At 39.7% G+C, this 18283-nt stretch overlaps 1 protein-coding gene across 1 annotated transcript; it reads left to right on the top strand.

Moving 5' to 3' along the window:
* Positions 1 to 702: 702 nt before the first annotated feature.
* LOC104373116 (actin, alpha skeletal muscle B-like) lies at positions 703 to 16454 on the top strand. The gene is made up of 7 exons (XM_086613782.1): positions 703 to 831; positions 7750 to 7860; positions 10419 to 10503; positions 11683 to 11844; positions 13137 to 13328; positions 14758 to 14939; positions 16311 to 16454. Exons 1-7 carry the CDS (start codon positions 703 to 705, stop codon positions 16452 to 16454), a joined length of 1005 nt encoding a protein of 334 aa, XP_086469908.1.
* The last annotated feature ends 1829 nt before the right edge of the window (positions 16455 to 18283 follow it).

The following is an 18283-nucleotide window of genomic DNA, read 5'->3' as shown; positions in this document are numbered from 1 at the left end:
CTTACAAATACGGACTAGGTCCTGTAGTGAGCACTTCACATTACAGAGTAGCTGTCATTTAAAAACCACACACTGAACGCTTTCCTGAAGCCTTTTGTCGCAGTCATTTTTAGTTGGTTGGTTAAGATTGATGATGACTCTCTAAGAAAAAGGCAAATTTAAAGATGCCACTTGGGAACAACTGTGGTCTTTGAAGTAATGGACGTTCGGTGATTCTTATTTACTGTTTGAGTACTGACATTATAACTGGTAGGTGCATCTGATCAATTCATTTTGAACAAATGAAATTTCTAGAAGATAATTCTGCCTTGGAAGAGATGGGGTTATACTTGCTTAGGCCCAAGCAGAGCTGAATGTGTAGCCTCCAGCTGAACTCCTCCTGTGGGCATGAGGCCAATTCACAGAATATCTCAGAATTCCTTGAGGCCACAGCAGAGGAGATGCCTCTTTTGGAAACAAAGGCTGAATGTCCTGATTAATTTGCTTCGGTAAAACCTATTCAAGCTGTAATTTATGTGAATACTTAAGATGCTTTGCAAGATCGGGGCTTTAGCATAGACTTTACTCTTTGCCAAAATTACTCTTTTTTTACAGCAGTTTGCTGTCTAAATGATGGAGAGTTGCTTCTGTCCTATTCCATTCCATCTGCTCCCCCTCTGCCCCCTCCAAATTACTGGTTTACAGCTAGAATTGTGAGGCACTATGTGGGATGACGATGAAACCACTGCTCTTGTATGCGACAATGGGTCTGGGCTTTGCAAAGCTGGATTTGCAGGAGATGATGCCCCGAGAGCTGTGTTTCCATCCATCGTTGGACGTCCTCGACATCAGGTTGGTTGGTAACAAAGTGGCAGTGGTGTCTGGTTTGAATGGTTGTTTTGGGTTGGTTTTGAGTTTTGGGTTGGGTTTTTTTTTTTTGAGAATTTAGACATGGCAGTGATAAAGCATCAGATTTATTCTGGCAAAACTCCCGTCAGCCTTTGTAGGAGTTTGACTTGTTAACTGGAGGATTGAGTTGCATGTCTTTAAGGTAAACTTCTTGATCCTTTGGAAAAGATGTTCTTCAATCATAAAGCTTTGACTAGAGAAGAACATAAGTGTTTTAATGATACGAAGGTGTCTTATGGAGAAAAAAACAACCAACTTGTTGGTTTAATTAATACTTGCTATATCAATACAAAGAAAAAAGATAAACAGAACATTGCTAACATGAGAAACCAAACAAATAATAGTGATAAGTTCATCTTCTTGTTCCATTAGGCAACAGTATGGCCCAATAAACTTGCAAAAAAAAGTCTGTAGCACATCACTTTATCAACTCAAACAGGACGGGAAAGGATAAATCTGACTTTTCTTGACCTTGGAGTTGGTCTTTCAGCTTAACTAATTTCCTAACACTTAATTTATAAATAGAAGACGCAGATTTTTGTTCATTTTATTCATACCTGAGTCAGGTTTTAATTTTCTTTTTTTTTTTTCTTCTTTTTGACCGTTCCCTCAAGTTCTGTACGTTCTTTTGCTGAGCCAAATAAACCTGGTTTGACAGGCATTAAATACTGAGCATTTTGAAGAACGCATTTTAAACCTCTCCATGAATTGTTCAATATCAGTGGTTGAAAAACACTCTTAAATTTTCTTTGGCTTTTATTAGTGATTAGAGCTGGCACACAATTTTGCACAGTTAAGCAGCTCAGCAGCTGTGTTACCAAATCCATGAAATTAAAACGTATCCATGACAAAAATTAAATATTTTTATGCTAGTTGATGAATATTTTACCTCACATGTTGTTTTATTATTTGGGGCAATTATTATAGGCTTCCTAATGCAAACATGATAAACTTAGTAAAACCATTATTTAATAAGCGAGTGTTGTAGTTTAACCTGGCTGTCAACTGGACGCCATGCAGCTGCTCGCTCACCCACCCCACCTCCTGGGGAACAGGGAAGAGAATTAAAAGGGAAAAAGGGAAGGGGACACATGGGTTGAGATAAAAGCAATTTAATAATAATAATTATGTAAAATTAAAAGTAATAATGATAATAATAATACATGAATATATATATAATGATAATAATATATAGAAACAAGTGATGCACAGTGTAATTGCTCACCACTTGGTGACCAACACCTGTCCTGTCCTGGCAAGTGATCCTGAAACAGATAAGTCTCAACACGGCAATCCCAGACAAGTGAGAGGCTGGAAAAGAGAGCGAGAGAGAGAACTCGGAGATACCAAGAGAGTCCCCTCAGAAAAGAGAGATCCCAACTTCCTAATCAACCCTTATCTATATACTGGGCATGACATGGCATGATATGGAATATTCCATTGGCCAATTTAGCCCTCAATCCTAAGTCTAAATGCAAATCCTAAGGAGAGTTGTGAGCCCTTTGTCCTGGCTTTACTCACCGCCAGCCTGTTGTGCTCCTGCACAGTGGCAAAATCACAGGAAGCTAAAAGGTCCTTGATGTCTCAGCACCAGCCATAAACATGAGTGCGCTATCAAGCGTTCTTCTCATAACAAATCCCAGACTAAATCCAAAACACGGAGCTCTTCTAAATGCTAAAAAGAAAAGCTAACTCTGTCCCAGCCGAAACCAGGACAGTGAGTTTTCTTTTAGAAAATATGTCTCTGTTTCGTATAAATTAATACCTTTTTTCAAAACATATATTTTTCAAAACCATTTCACTTCCAGCAAGGAGGAATAATATCACCACTATTTAAAGGTAATAGTGGAACTGCATAGACACAAACCGCAAACAAATATGTGAAGTAAATCATAGAATGGTTGGAAGGGACCTTAAAGATCATCTAGTTCCAACCGCCCTGCCATGGGCAGGGACACCCTCCACTACACCAGGTTGCTCAAAGTGTCATCCAACCTGGCCTTGAACACTTCCAGGGATGGGGCATCTACAACTTCTCTGGGCAACCTGTTCCAGTGCCTCACCACCCTCAGAGGGAAGAATTTCTTCCTTAGATCTAAGCAAAATCTCCCCTCTTTCAGTTTAAAGTCGTTGCCCCTTATTCTATCACTACATGCCCTTGTAAAAAGTCTCTCTCCAGCTTTCTTGTAGGCACCCTTTAGGTACTGGAAGATTGCTAGAAGGTCTCCCCAGAGTCTTCACCAGGTTGAACAATCTAGGGACCCGAAAAGAGATTGTATCTTTTTCACCTACAATTCCTTCTCTTTGTTCTTTTCTGCAATGACAAATGACTCATCTCTTGTGGAGAACCATGAGTTTGCTGGTGCTGCCCTTGACTGGGCTACTACATGGACATTAGTTGCACCGAGCATGAGAAACCTTCCTTCCTTTTTGAAGCTGCCTTACTCTTTCTGGTGGGTTGATAGGGGATGGTAGTACAGAGCAGGTGGTTACCGATAAATTCACGTTATAATTCCTTGCACATTTTCAGGGTACGTTCTGGAATGACAGTAGCAGGTCCAATACGTCACATGACCTTTTAACTTAAAAACGATATGCTCTCTCTAATGTGCATAATATACTGCACTAATCTTAGAATAATATCCTTTCCAGGGTGTTATGGTTGGAATGGGTCAAAAAGACAGCTATGTAGGGGATGAAGCACAGAGTAAAAGGCATCCTGACGCTGAAGTGTCCCATTGAGCACGGAATCATCACAAACTGGGATGACATGGAAAAGGTTGGTGTTTATTTTTAATGTAATTTTCTTGAGGCATCATCTTATCCAAGACTTTCAATTTGCCATTAACCTTCTTGCAAACCAAAGGGAAAATCCTTGAAGAATTTGTCATCACAGTATAGGTAAAGGGATAGTAGTACAATATGCTAGTACAGGAGTTGATCAAATCTTGGCACTTCTAGAGTTACTATTCTTTTTAAAAGTAAATGCTTATTAGTCATCAGATTTGAAAGTATATTGTGAAAGTGTTTTATCCTTCATACATACTGTTTTCAGTCTTGAAGTTCATACTGAGGCAGAATGTTTGACAATGATAGAAAGTAGCTAAAGTGGAAAAAAATTACAAGTTATGATTCATCAGAGGTGATATATTAAAGATAGATTACTGAAGTTGGGAAGAAAAGCTGTGAGGTGGAGGGGTGATTTTGCCTCTTCAGTACTTGCCGGCATGAACAAGAGGATGGGTGATGCCCATATCTCGTATTGCATATGACATTCTCACTGTCAATTAAAGAGGAAAAGACAGATTGGGGCTTCCTGTCCCTGTACTAACTCTTTGAGAGAGGGATTTCCCTCCCCTCCCCCCCCCCCCCCGCCCCAAAGCATGTTTTTCTATTGCCAATTCCAGTTTTTAATGTCTAGATGGTGAGAAGGCATCTTTATTCCCTATGTAGCCCAACTTTCTTGGAATGCGGCCAGTACAATGACCTCTCAGTGAAATGCCCACTTAAGGATGTCCCAGAGCAGGCGCAGGTGGTGAGATGTGCTCCTGGCAGGCACTGGAGAGGCAGGAGAAGGTCTAAGGGCACTCTCACTCTGATATCTCATATGTCCTGGTCTCTTCAGGAAGCATCTGAATCTTGTATGTGGAAATACTGTACCTCCTATTTAGAGGCAGGATTGCAGTTCAGTCCCTTGTCGTCTCCAGGTGAAATGGTCAGTTACCGTGTCATATTTATGAACCCAAACTGGTAAGTACAGAGCATTCCATGTGAACAGACCAAAGTCGGTACAGAAGCAACAGGAGTTCCTCAGTTCATATTTGGAAATAAATTGCTCACGTACTCCTCTAGATGGAAGCATAGTGTTTGCATTTAATTATTTCACTGCTTCCTGGGAGGACACCTTGCTTGTTTCTGCAGAGTAGAAAGTCTACCTCATATACCCCATTACGTTGTTCTTGCTGATCATTTTCCTACTGTCTGCATTCAGCAAGAAATTATATTTCCTTGTAGGAAAAAAAAATAAAATAAAATGAAACTGGAGGTCACTATTTTATGTTCATCCCTCAGTGATTGGTCTCTGCATCTGGAAATTGTCCTGTGTATAACACATGCTGGTATGTGTTCTTTCTCTAGGTAGTGCTGGATGCTAGAGCAGACTATCTAAAATCTAGTTAGGAAAAGGAATTTGAAAAGGTAAAAAAGGTGATGTGTCCTTTACCGTAGTGTAAACCCATGGCTAGATTGCTTGGTTTTAGGGTGTAACGTGGTGGAGGCTTCAGGCAGTACCGTAATTCAAATAATGGTCAGATACTATATGAGTTCTTGTAGTTTGAACTTTCCTTCTCTTTGTCATTTAAATGGATGAAGGAATTACTTGTAAAAGTGGGTCCCTCTTAGCCCAACTTGCTGCCTTCTGACAGAAGGCTTGCAACATGCTGGCAAAGATGCCCCAACGCTGAGTTGTGCTTGGACTTCTGGCTGAGCCCAGGAGCAGAGTGGGACAGAAAGTAGAGGCAGCTGTCAAGTGAATGAGCAATGAGCAACAAAGAGAAAAAAGAAGCAGGAGAAAAAGGCAGCGGCAGGGAAGAGGCAAGAAACGGCGTAACTTTTGTGATTATTGCAAATAAGAAAAGAAGCTTTTTTTTTTTATATACATGAGCTTCCCTGATTCGATCGTATATCTCAACTTCCCCTGAAGCTCTGTATCACACGCACATGTGCACATGCTCTTACGGCTGAGCAGTTTGCAAATGCACTTCCTAAAGTTTTGATGCTACGAGAATATCTTTTATATATGCATGTATATTCCCCCTTGTCCTTCCAATTTTTAAACCTGTTGCATGGTTTTAATCTGGACCACAAATTTCTTTCCAATGCTTAGAAATCATACTACTAACTGCATCATGATGTAGAAGAAAGAAGAGAGTTACTGGATGACGTGCCAAAAATGGGACAAAGGCACAACAGTCCAGTGCCCAACTGTCCACATGTTACAAAAAGAGGGAGGTCCCCAAAAGATAAGGCTGAGCGTGCACGTGTGCGAGAAACAGCGAGAGCGAGGATGCTGCAGGACGCACGGACGTCCATGTGAATTGAGAGGAGAACATGTAGGCGATGAAACGAAGCGTTCATCTTCTGTGCTTCGATTCACAATATTCAAATCGGGGCTGCTCTGTTTTCTGCTGGATGATAATACAGGGCATTGTACATCACTATTAATTTGTTCCCAGCAACTGAGCTGGCAACGTGTGGGAGGGAAAGCAGTGGGATGGAGTGTTTTCTGGCTCTGGTGATGATGTAAATGTTTAATATAAGTGTTGGAATAATTCTTCCTCAGTAATTTCTCTTCGCTATTGTTCCTGCTGCTTACATTGAATTCTCATGACCTATAAAATTCAACACGGAACTATTTTTGTTTCTTGTAGAATATTATTATCCATTAACATTATGGTTATCATTAAGTGGAATCTAATGAGCTGTACAGTGCCCAGTTGTGTGTGTCTGGTTTTGAGGAAAAACCTGCAAACTGCCCGAGGTTTAGGCAGGGTCCTGCTTTATGAGTCCGGCTTTGTTCCTCGCTGCTTGAAATCACCAGTACGTTGTTAGTAAGCGCTGAGGTTTCCTTCTCTTCCCTTAATTCTTTCCTGTATGAAATGGCAGTTGTTGTCATCGTCGTCTTATTTCTGATTTATATATTTTTAAAAACTTTTATGTGATTACTTTATGTTTTATTCAACTTCTCTCTGTATTCTAAACCTTCAAATGGAAAATGGCCTGGCATCCTAAGACTCAGTTCTGGAAACATTTGATCTATTTATTTATTTATTTACATCTTTTTTTTTTTTTTTTTTAGGACTAATTGAAATAGTTGAAATTATTTTTTTTTAGGTCTGATAATTTTCTTAATGAACAATTCCATCTCTGGACAGCTCTTGACTTTGTAGGCTCTTCAAATTTAAAGAAGATTTTTTTTCCACTTAAGTTTGTTCTGGAGCATAATAATACTTATTTCTAGGATATTAATCAGCTAAACTTACCCTTAAAACTCTCCTGATGTTTTGTGCTCAGAAATAAGCTTGTTGAGTCAGGTAAAGCTGAGCTAAAAAGAGGGAAAAACAAGAAATAAGGGTAGGAAAGAATTAAAAGAGAAGATAAGAAATATTTCGTCGTGTTACTGAACAGTCTGTCTTTGAGCCGGCATCAAGAAAAAAATCCCTTCCATTCCTCGCAGCCGTAGTCCTCAGATGATCAAAGCCAGCATCACTTGATACAGGTAGCACCTTCCAACGTGAAAAAATATGACAGTACTTTACAGGCTGTGACTAAGAAATTTAGTTACTCTATCGTGAGAGTTTGATTCAGGATTTAATGGATGAAATATCTGTGGCATAAAAGGCCTTTTGCTTCTGTGCAAATAATTAGGTTTCTAAAGAGTGTCTTGGCAATGACGTGCAACTTTATCAATCTCCAAGCAGCTTGAAGCGGAGAAAGACGTCTTTCCAGGTCTAACAGTTCAGTGCTTGGCCCAGCTTCTGTATTGGAGCGCTGGGGGTGGGAATGACCCAGTGCCGCTGTTTCGAGCGGATGATCTATGCTCTGTTTAGGGAATCCTAACTGCGGAAGGACTCCGTTGTGTAGGTTATAGTCTATTGTTACATACAGTAGAAGCTCAATGATTTTGATTCTAAAATAGAGTTGTATTTGGCAGATTCGCTCTTGAGTGCTTTCGGTGTGTTTTAATATGCCTGTAAAAAAAACCCAATCGCTCAAGACAGTATTTGAAAAGCTTTCTGTGTAGTTCTGTGGACAGAAGAATTGGTTTTCACAACACTTTTCTGAAGCGATTTTGCTTTTTAGATTTGGCATCATTCTTTCTATAACAAACTCCGGGTTGCGCCAGAGGAACACCCCGTCCTGCTGACCGAGGCCCCCTTGAATCCCAAGGCCAACCGTGAAAAAATGACTCAGGTAATCGTGAATGTTGTGCCACAGATCACTTTTGCACAGAAGCAGCTAAAAATAAATAGTCCCAGGTATTCAACTTCTTCCTCTGGGAGATAATCCTGTAAGATTTGGTGTGGATTAGCATGCTGGATAAGCCATGGTGAGAGAGCAAACGTTTCTGTTGTTCATGCAAGTTCTCTGGATGGTCCTAAAATTTTTTATACTTGCGTGTGACAGTGAGCTATATGGAACTAACCTCTTAAAAAAGTAATTTTCTTTGTTCACAAGACTCTGTGTGTGCCCAGTTGTGGAAATGGGGAAGCTGGAGGTTAAGGTGGCTTCTGGTGCTGAGTTCAGTGTGTAGATAATGTCAACCCAGGATTCATGCCATTTTTTTGGATGGAGTTAGGAGTCATTGATGTATTTAAACCTGGGGTTTTCAAGCGCTGTATCGTGGGTCACACAGCAGCTGAATCACACTTCTGTGTGAGTTTTTGGATCAACGATGCCTTTCATGTGTCTACCTCTGACCACCAAGACTGCTCGACTTGTAGTAGCCCAACTGCTTAGTTCATGCTGTGCCAGCTTCTGCTTTCTACCCCAAATACCATCACTTTATCAACACTTTTGCATCAGAGAAAATACTTATTGTATCAAAATCACTGCCTTTTTAATTTTTTTTTTTTTTAAGACTTGAATAAAGATGTTTGAAGGCCATCATGCAGACAGCTTTGTGGAACTCCCAACTGGAGCATCTCTTCAGCGATCAGGGGCAAAGTGTTCAAAAGCTGGACTCTTTGTGCTGGCTTGGGAAAATGGGTTGTGTGAAGCATTCAAACTTAAATGATGCTTTGCTAAACACTTTTGCACATGACATACCCAGTCTGATTTAGCAAACTCAGATCAGAACCAAAAATCAGCTTCTGAGGTCTGTAGATTTTAAAGCAGCATTCTAGCCAAAAGTCCATGTTATAAATTTAGCTGGTGATGTAACCAGAAGTAAGTGTGATTTAAATACAGATATAAGTATAAAATCACCTGGGAAAATCAGATGTGGCACTCTACTTCCCTTCGTGCCCACTTTTGGCATATATTTAATAGGAAGATTATGCATCAATTTAGCAACAGTGTAAATAAATTAATTAAGTAGTGAGCTTAACAGCACACGTTACTGGGAGATAATACAACTGGGAGATAATAAACAACAACAGACCCTAAGAAAAGCCTGGTTTATAACAACCAGGGGGTGTGGTTCAGATAGTAGACATGTCTAGGACTATTTCTCTGTCATTATACTATAATGATAAGTCCTGGTTTTGAGATTATTTAAAAGTTTATTGTTTATTACTGATTACATTAAAGTCATTACATTAATTAACTTTGAAATATTGGTAATTCGTGTATTCTTTAATTGAAAGCATACTTTTAATTAAAAGTAGACTTCATTGGCAAAGGTGTTAGCTTATGAAATCCAAATTTTAAGCTTAACTCCCTGATGCCAGTGGCTCTGACAGGTACAGTGGTGATGGTCAAGTCACCATCCCTGGAGTTATTTAAAAGACGTGTAGATGTCATGCTTAGGGACATGGGTTAGTGGTGGACTTGGCTGTGTTAGGTTTATGGTTGGACTCAATTATCTTAAGGGTCTATTCCAACCTAAACGGCCTATGATTCTATGAAACGTGGTCACAGCAGAACCACTAGTGATGGGGTGGCACTGCCTGGGGTACGTGGCATTGGTTTAAGGAAGAATACAGCACATAACATTGTCTGGAGCGTGTTCACTGTGTGCCCTTCACAGTTTTCTTTAGCAGAGCTCCAGTGGAAGTCCAGCTGGAAACAAAAAAAAAACTGTAGTGTATCTGCCAGAGGAGATGGAAGGAACTGGAGTTTGTTAGAGTAGAGGAGGAGAGTGATGAGACAAGAGAATATGGCTAAAGTGACCTTAAAGAGAAAAGATAAACTGTTATGTTTGCTGGGGAGGCAGAATGAGATGTAATGGGTTTGAACTAGACCAAGTGAGGTTTCAGCCTGACACCGAGAAAACTCTGATAATAATTAGTATGGTGTATCACTAGATTTGTTTGCCAGAGGAATCTGTGGATGCTCCAGCAGAGGAATTTGAGACAGAACCAAAGCTGTGTCAGGAATGGCTGATTCTTCCTTGAGATGGGAATATATAGATTATTCCTCTTGACTTCTTCTAGCTTTGTCCTCTACAAATTTTTTATATGTGTGTCTAAATACATATATAGATAAAACCCTTAGATTGTTGCATCGTTGCAGTCCTGCCATCAGAGTAAAAAAGTTATCCCAAGGTATCATCTTCAATTAATATTATGAGTAAAAATCTGACTTAGTCTGAGGTTAATGGAAAGATGTCCACTGACTTCAGTGATTTTTTTTTTTTTTAAAAGTGAAATTCTGAAGAAAACATAATGTACTGTTCACAGAAAAGTCACGGTTCAGGAGGCCACTCAGGAGTATTAACTGGCAGTATTAATTTTAAAAATTTAAAATTTACTATCTCTTCAGATACTCTTAAGTGTAGATCCTAAAGGTTTTCAAATTCTTCATTCCAGATTATGTTCGAGACATTCAATGTGCCAGCCATGTATGTAGCGATTCAGGCAGTGCTGTCCCTGTATGCATCTGGAAGAACAACTGGTGAGTCTTTCTGGGAGTCGTATTTTCTACCTGTTCGTCTCTGGCGGACATGTATGCCTGTACGGGCACGCACACGGATATGTGTTGGTTGTGATGCAACTGCTGTGCATTAAGAAGAACCGGTAGCCATATGGGATCTGAATACTTGCCACCGTGGCAGGTAGGGGTGTAGATTTATGACTTTATGCTTCAAAAGCTCTCAAAAGTTGAGACTATGTCTCAACTATAGGAACAGATGAAAGGCTGTATCTTAACAACATTGTTCCAAACCCCTGGTTCCTTCTTACTTTAGACCTACCTCTATTGTTAAGCTCCACTCTCATGAAAAAAAAACCCAAACAAGTATTCAGTATCTAAATGAAAATGTTTCATTTAAATTTTGAATTTCAATCACCTAATGACGCCTACATTAAGCGATCATTAGAATTAGCATAGGGGTCTCTTCTTTTTGCCATTTAGAGTCTGATCAAGCATTGGGATGATAAATTACTTCTTAGCAACCCTTCAGTCTTCATATACTTTGGAAAAAAATTAAAATACCATCTGTCTCTGTAGCCTGATGTCACAATAAACTTTTGTACAAAAGGATCACCATCTTACAGGAATTATGATGTCGTAAATACTTGTTTTATGTTTAAAAATGCAACTATTTGTATGCATTGTTTGTATCAGAAATGCTTTATTCATTTCAAGTGGAAAACGTACTTCATTTCCTATCCAAGAATATAAGTAACATGACTGTGCACGGATAAACCATTGTTATATTTTCTGTAATGGAGTGTTTTATTTTAATGGCAGATTCAAATTTTTAACATCATAGATAGATTTTTGTTTAGAGTTTGTACATTATATCATGTCTGTAAAGTGATAGGGGTCTCCTGAAATGAAAGCCTCTGCATCCATGTAAGATCATTATTTCTGGCATCCATTGAGCAAGAACAATACAAGCAAATTGTTGAATGTTATAAGGCTTTTTTTTTTTTTCCCCAAACGCAGTTGATGCTTAGTTTGTGCTAACAATTTTGTCTCACGTGAGCAGCTCTTTAGTTATAGAAATGACAGAAGCAATTTTCATGGGAGCACCTTTGTTTGTTGTTGCTTGTTTCAGCAGAGAATATGGAGTATGTGGAGACCGTACATCAGTGGAAAGTAACCAGCTTCTTTTCTTTCACTTTCCAGGAATAGTTTTGGATTCTGGGGATGGTGTCACACACAATGTGCCTATCTATGAGGGCTATGCCTTGCCTCATGCCATCATGAGACTCGATCTGGCAGGCAGAGACCTGACTGACTATCTCATGAAAATTCTTATGGAGAGAGGCTACTCTTTTGTCACCACTGGTAATGAGCTGTGCTTTGGATGCACTTTGCATACCTTTGCTTTGTTAGTTGTCTTATTGTGCAGCAAGCATGTGCCTGGTGAGATGCATAAGGATCCCTATCGGTAGGTTGGCCTGGGAAAAACAGTTCATATCAGCTGATGGGATTCTCCTGACTTTGGCTTTTGGCATATATGCTGAGCATCAAGGACAAGGATGCCACCTCATGAGGAAATCTTAAGTTCCTGGCAAATTTAACAAGTTGTTGTGTTTGATCATACCTCTCCCACAGACAAGGGAAAAAGTTAGTAGCTGGCAATGGATGAACCTCTGGAGATTTGATCAAGGTTTTGTGATACATTAAATCATTAATGTAAACATTAATGTAAACATTAATCTTTACAGTATTCTGTAGTACGATATATCTTTTATTTGCCAATGAGGGAAATTTGATAATGCAAATGGAAAGTAACATTGTTGAGACAAGAGAGAGGTCAGAATCCGATGAACTGTATGTCATGGGTTAGGCCGACCCCCCCACACACAGCCGGTCACTCCCCCTCCCCCACCCCCAGGAATGAGGGAGAGAATTAAAGGAGAAAATGGGAAACCCGTGGGTTGAGATAAGAACAATTTGATACAGATGATTTAATACACAGTGTAGATGCTCACCACCCCCTCGTATGCGAAGCCCGTCTCGTCCCGAAGCTGCAATCCCGGACGAGCGCGAGGCCCCGAAATAGAGAGGGACAGAGAGAGAGAGAGAGAGTACTCCGAGAGTGGGAGTACTGGGAGAGAGGGGGGGGGGGGGGGGGGTGAAAAGCAATAGAGCAAAAGCGCAGCGAGCGCAAAAGAGCAAAAGCGGCGAAAGAGCCAAAGCGCAAAAGCCCTTCTGTCCGGCTGACCCTCACTTTTATACTGGGCATGACACTGCAGGATATGGAATACTAATTGGCCAGTTTGGCCCTCAATCTTAAGTTCCACCACAAATCACAAGGGGAATCGTGTCCCCCTTGTCCCAACTATGCTCCCCCCTTATCCCGCCGTGCTTCTGCACTCCGGCACACTGAAAAGTCCTTGGAGTTTCACGTCCAACCACAAACATCAACTTGCTATCGGCATTCTTCTCAGAGCGAGCCTCTGAGTAAAACCAAAACACAGAGCTCTTCTAGCTGTTAAAAAAGAAGAGCTAACACTGTCCCAGCTAAAACTAGGACACTGTACGACCGTCATGAACTCAGGGAAATGCACATGAGAGAATCTGTGTCCTAGTGTCATACTGTATGTTGATTAAAACTTGTTGACTGTCTGCAGCGGAACGGGAGATTGTGAGAGATGTCAAGGAGAAGCTTTGTTATGTGGCTTTGGATTTTGAAAATGAGATGGCAACTGCTGCTCCCTCCTCCTCTCTTGAAAAGAGCTATGAGCTTCCTGATGGACAAGTCATCACCATTGGAAATGAACGATTCCGATGCCCAGAAACTCTCTTCCAGCCATCCTTCATAGGTGGGACAGGACTTTTCTTTCTAGGGACTTGTCAAAACAATGAAAAGAAGAATTTCTTAGGAAGTATAGACAACCTTCAGCTGTAGGAACTGAGGTATTTATCCTCAAATGTCCTTAGAAACATGCAGCTTCTATTGACTTTATAAATTCTTTAGAAGCTATGGACACTGCTGCTATCGCTGCTGGACAAAAAGATGCCTCTCAGTTTAGAAATACCTGAATCCTAAGATAGTTTCAATCTCTTATAAATAGAGTAGAGTTTCTAAGATGATGTTTTAGAGTACTGTCAGAAGATCATGCTTTTTATCTTGACTAGCTGATACATAACTGCACAGTGCTGCTTATGTGAGTTTTTTATCTAGATGCTGCTTCCATTTACCATTTGTTATATTAATCTGTAATTTAATCATACAGAATCAAATTGTACATTATTTTCCAGTAGTTTTATCCGCAGTGTTAAAATTCCCATTCTATCCAGTGGATGACTGACATTTTACTTAACTCATGCTGCCCTCACAAATTTCTCACTTTCCACTAAAATTCTGCTCTTGAGGACTGAGGAAAATGGCTGCAGGCAGTTTGGCATGATTTCTGTTAAACTAAATGGTGAAGCCAGCTGCGTTTGTGTGTAGAAAGGAAACCATTCAAGCATTAATATAGCTCCAAGTTCTGTATTTGAACATCAGCAGGAGAAATTCTCTTTAGTAGACAGATGGATTCGGCTGCCAGAAATATGTCAGAGATCAGAGTTGGTGCTCAACTGTGGTCAATATCATAAATGTAGCAATGGAAATCAGGATTTCTTGTCTCACAGATCTTTGTCAAAATGTGCATGTTAAGCTAGTTAAAAAGTCTGGTACTTACGGTCCGGAGAATACAGTTTGAACTTTATCAGTCTATTCCTTTTCTTTAGCAAAAAATAGTACCAGAAGTGAACTTCATTGTACTAGCATTCAGCTTAAAGCAGCACCTCAAAAGCAAGGTAGCTCACTGAAATGCCATTTGGGCTTCTACTTCTAGCTAGCTGCATCATAAAAGGTTATAAAAATAGCAAACTGTTGCAGTAATGCCTCATTTTAAATTTTTCCTTAAATGTTTGGTGTTTGGGTTTTTTTTGTGTGGGTTTTGTTTTTGTTTTTTTTTTTTAACTTGAGGAAGTAGAAAACTTAGTATGAAATGATAATGGGGATCTTTCTTCCTCACAAGTGTATTTTGCTTGTATAATCACTATGCTGAGATTACAAAGTAGGTGAGGAGCATGTTCTATCTTTCTTCTTCCTCTCCTAAGCATCACACAGCTTTTTTTTTTTTTTCTTCTGGAGTTTTCTTAGGGGAAACAGCTTGGACTGGTGAGCCTTCCTTTCATTTTAACAGTAAGAAGAAGAAGGAGACAAAGAGAAATAACATATTGAAACTTCTTTCCACTCAGGGATGGAATCAGCAGGTATCCACGAAACCACTTACAACAGCATCATGAAATGTGACATTGACATCAGTAAGGATCTCTATGCTAATAATGTCCTCTCCGGAGGAACCACGATGTATCCTGGCATTGGCGATCGTATGCAGAAAGAGATTACAGTTTTGGCTCCAAGTACTATGAAGATTAAGGTAATTTTGAACACCTGTGCTTATAATGAACGAAGCTTTTGTTGGGAAGTTAGATCTTATAAACAAATAAAAATGTCCATAGGAGAATGTCCAGGTCTTGCATCCCAGTCTTGATGTTAGGAGAGCCTGGACAGCCTGCTTAATTAGTATCTCTTTTCCTCTTACCAACCAAAGCAGGATTAAAAGAGAGATTTAGGAGGTACTGGAATAAAAATAGTTGCTGAAGCCATGAGAGTTGATGAGGTAATTTTGAGATGATGCAAAACAACAGTTAAGGAAGAGAGTCCTGTGGGATTCCCAGTGAAACAGGGCTGTGAGGCAGAAAAGGGCTACTTGAAAGATACTGCAGAAACAACAAGACAGGTAGGGATGAACCTAGGGAAGATGGAGCTGTAAATACTAAAGGGGGCATGAACAGCTTGAAAAGACACGAGGAACATTATAGGCTTCAAGGCATAGCTCTCAGTGAAAGGAGTTGGTGAAACAGGATACAGAGGGCCACGTGGACCCAAAGTAAGTTCCCTGTTCCTTGCAGGGGGGTTGGACTAGATGACCTTTGAAGGTCTCTTCCAGCCCTAACCATTCTATGATTCTATGATTCTATGAAAAGAGTGAAAGAATAAATCCAAAATCCAAGCAATATGCAAAGTCTGCAGCTCGTTAGCTATTTGAAAGGACCCTTTCGGCTTGTGCTTAAGACAATGCATAGTGAAATAGAGGGGCCCTTTGTATCAGGCAGCAGATGGCATGCTCAACGGACATGACACGGAGTGGCAGGACTGGAAACAGGATCATGCAGAAGAAGGGGTACATCCAGGGTACTTACAATCCAGCGTCTAAGATGGGAATCAGCAGGAGGTCTTCTAACTCTACATGTAGTGCTTAGCTAGATACACAATGCCAGTGTATCTCAATGTTTTGGGTTTGTTGTGTGGGTTTTCTGTTTGTTTTCTTTGTTGTTTTTTTTTCCATAAAAGAATTTCTTTATCCTTAAAAAAATGCTCAGACCATTCTGTGTAGTGTTGTCCCAGTGGTCTTTATTTAGAGCCCAACTAGGTTAATGTTTCAAAACTTGCATTTTCTTTCATATGTGCTTTTAATTTTTTAGGAGCTCTGTTACTAAAAATAGTAACAGATACGGGCCATCTGCAGATATCTCATTGGCTGCCATATTTGTCTGCTCATAGTAACGTTATAGTGTCTCTATCAATTTGAGTTGGAAGACAAAACATGGCAGCCTTTCTACCTCTTAGGTGCTTTACTTCCTTGGAGTTGTGCTTTTATGATGAAAAGACTTTCTCTATCCATAGAGATGTTTACCGTGTTACCTGCTTGTCACTTTATTTACAACAGATTGCACTTCTCTTCTAGATGGTTGCACCACCAGAACGTAAATACTCTGTCTGGATTGGGGGTTCAATATTGGCATCTCTGTCCACTTTTCAGCAAATGTGGATCAGTAAAGATGAATATGAGGAAGCTGGCCCCTCTATTGTCCATCGCAAGTGCTTTTGAACACTTCTATCATGTACTGTCAGCGATAAGTAGTGCTGTTTCTCTACACATCACCTGCCCTCATTCACCCCTGAGGGTGGTTTGGCTTTCTTCCACAACACACAAATAACAGGCTGTGTGGATGTCATACGAATTAGCAAATTCTAATTTTTGATGCTAAAACAAGACTAATATTTCAGTGATGGGGGTTTTCCAAGACTAATAACAGTAGTTATACTCTACATTTTTGTAAGTAGAGTGCTGTAAGTGTTGTGCTGCCATTTCTAAGTGTTGTGCTGCCGTCCAGGAGGTGCCACACATCTGCGCTGTGTGTCTTTTGCTAATCGATGGTAAGTCTGAAGTACACACATCAGTGATTCTTTCAAACTCAAACACAAGGCAAGATTTAGGTACCAGAGGAGGTTTCTTTTATGCAGTGAAGTGGTACACAGGATTTTTCTAAGGGGGCTTATTTTACTCAGGATACAGCGGATTAATGTGGGTACTGATGTGCACATGGACACCGATTCTTTCAGTACAGCTTGTATGGGATGTCTTTCCTTGGTATCCTGCAATTGTTTGGCAGGAGACCTTTGTCTCCCTGTGACCACCACTTCCCATCAGTAAGCAGCTTCAGCAGGTGACAGTACTTCTAAACTTACAGGTAACAGGTTAATTTATTTTCTGTTATTGCTGTCTTCATCTCTTTTCCTAAGCAGTTAGGAAACTGATGTTTCATTTACTTTCGCTATGTAAGTGCTATGCTAAGCTAATGATTACAGAGTAAATAATAGCCTTTTGAATATGTTATTGAAATACTCTGGGTTTAATGGATCAATAAAAGTGTAATTATCCCTGTAAGGCTGCTGTGGCTTACATTAATTTCATAGTGACTAGTTTATTTGTTAAAGATAAAATAATAATTAGTAATTTATATTTTAATCTTATTACAAGAAAGGTTTCATTCCCTCTGAGTTTTCTAGTGAAGCAATTTAAAAATGAAAATGGAGTTGTTTCACAGTTTCTATTTAAAAAAAAAAGTCTTCCTGGATGACAAATCTTCATAATATTCTGTATGAAGATTAGAGTCAACTATGAAGATTTTACTGTTTCAGATACCAGGCAAATGTGTTCTATGATTCTGTAAGCCGTAGATTTTGAACTGATATGATGTCAAATTCGATTTAATCAAACCTGTCAAGTTCTTGACAGTAAACACAATACTCTCTTTCCAAAGATGGGGAAAAGATGTGAGTTGGATTTACAGTCTTGTGAAAATGCATCTAGGGACTGTTTCAAGGAATCTTTTTACTACTGCAAGTTCTAGCTCAGGGTGATCTTATTTCCTTATGCAAATGATCTCTTAATGGTGAAAGCTGAAAGATGTGTAAAGGAAGGATTCTTCAAAGGTCTGCTGTAGCTAGCACTACCCAATAAGTAAGAGATTGATTTTTATCTTCATTCAGACTTTTGAACAGCAGTCAGTTCAAAATTGCCTGTGTCTGTGTCCTCTCAAGCAAATGGAAATCATTGCAAATTTCTCACCTCTGAATGAATTTTACTTTATTATCTTGGTCTCAGCTTATATGAGCTCATTGCTTAAGTTGATAATAAATCACCTTACATTTCAGAACAGTGCTGTTACCTGGTCTTATCGCCTGCCTAAGCAGCATAACTTACATTTTAATCTTGACCTCTTGTAGGTGTGATGTTCAAGAGCGTAAACCTAGGTACTTGGATCTCTGGAACTGAGTTACCTTTGCAGTCCTCTGTAGTATCAAAGCAAAATTCCATTCAGTTTGCTAATAATCTACTTGTTCTTGTTTCAATATTAAAAATGAAGGATCTTC

The sequence above is a fragment of the Tauraco erythrolophus genome, chromosome 6, assembly GCF_009769465.1.
Source record: "Tauraco erythrolophus isolate bTauEry1 chromosome 6, bTauEry1.pri, whole genome shotgun sequence".
Lineage (NCBI taxonomy): Eukaryota > Metazoa > Chordata > Aves > Musophagiformes > Musophagidae > Tauraco > Tauraco erythrolophus.
The sequence above is the reverse complement of the archived record's forward strand: the minus strand, read 5'-3'. Positions and strand labels throughout refer to the sequence as shown.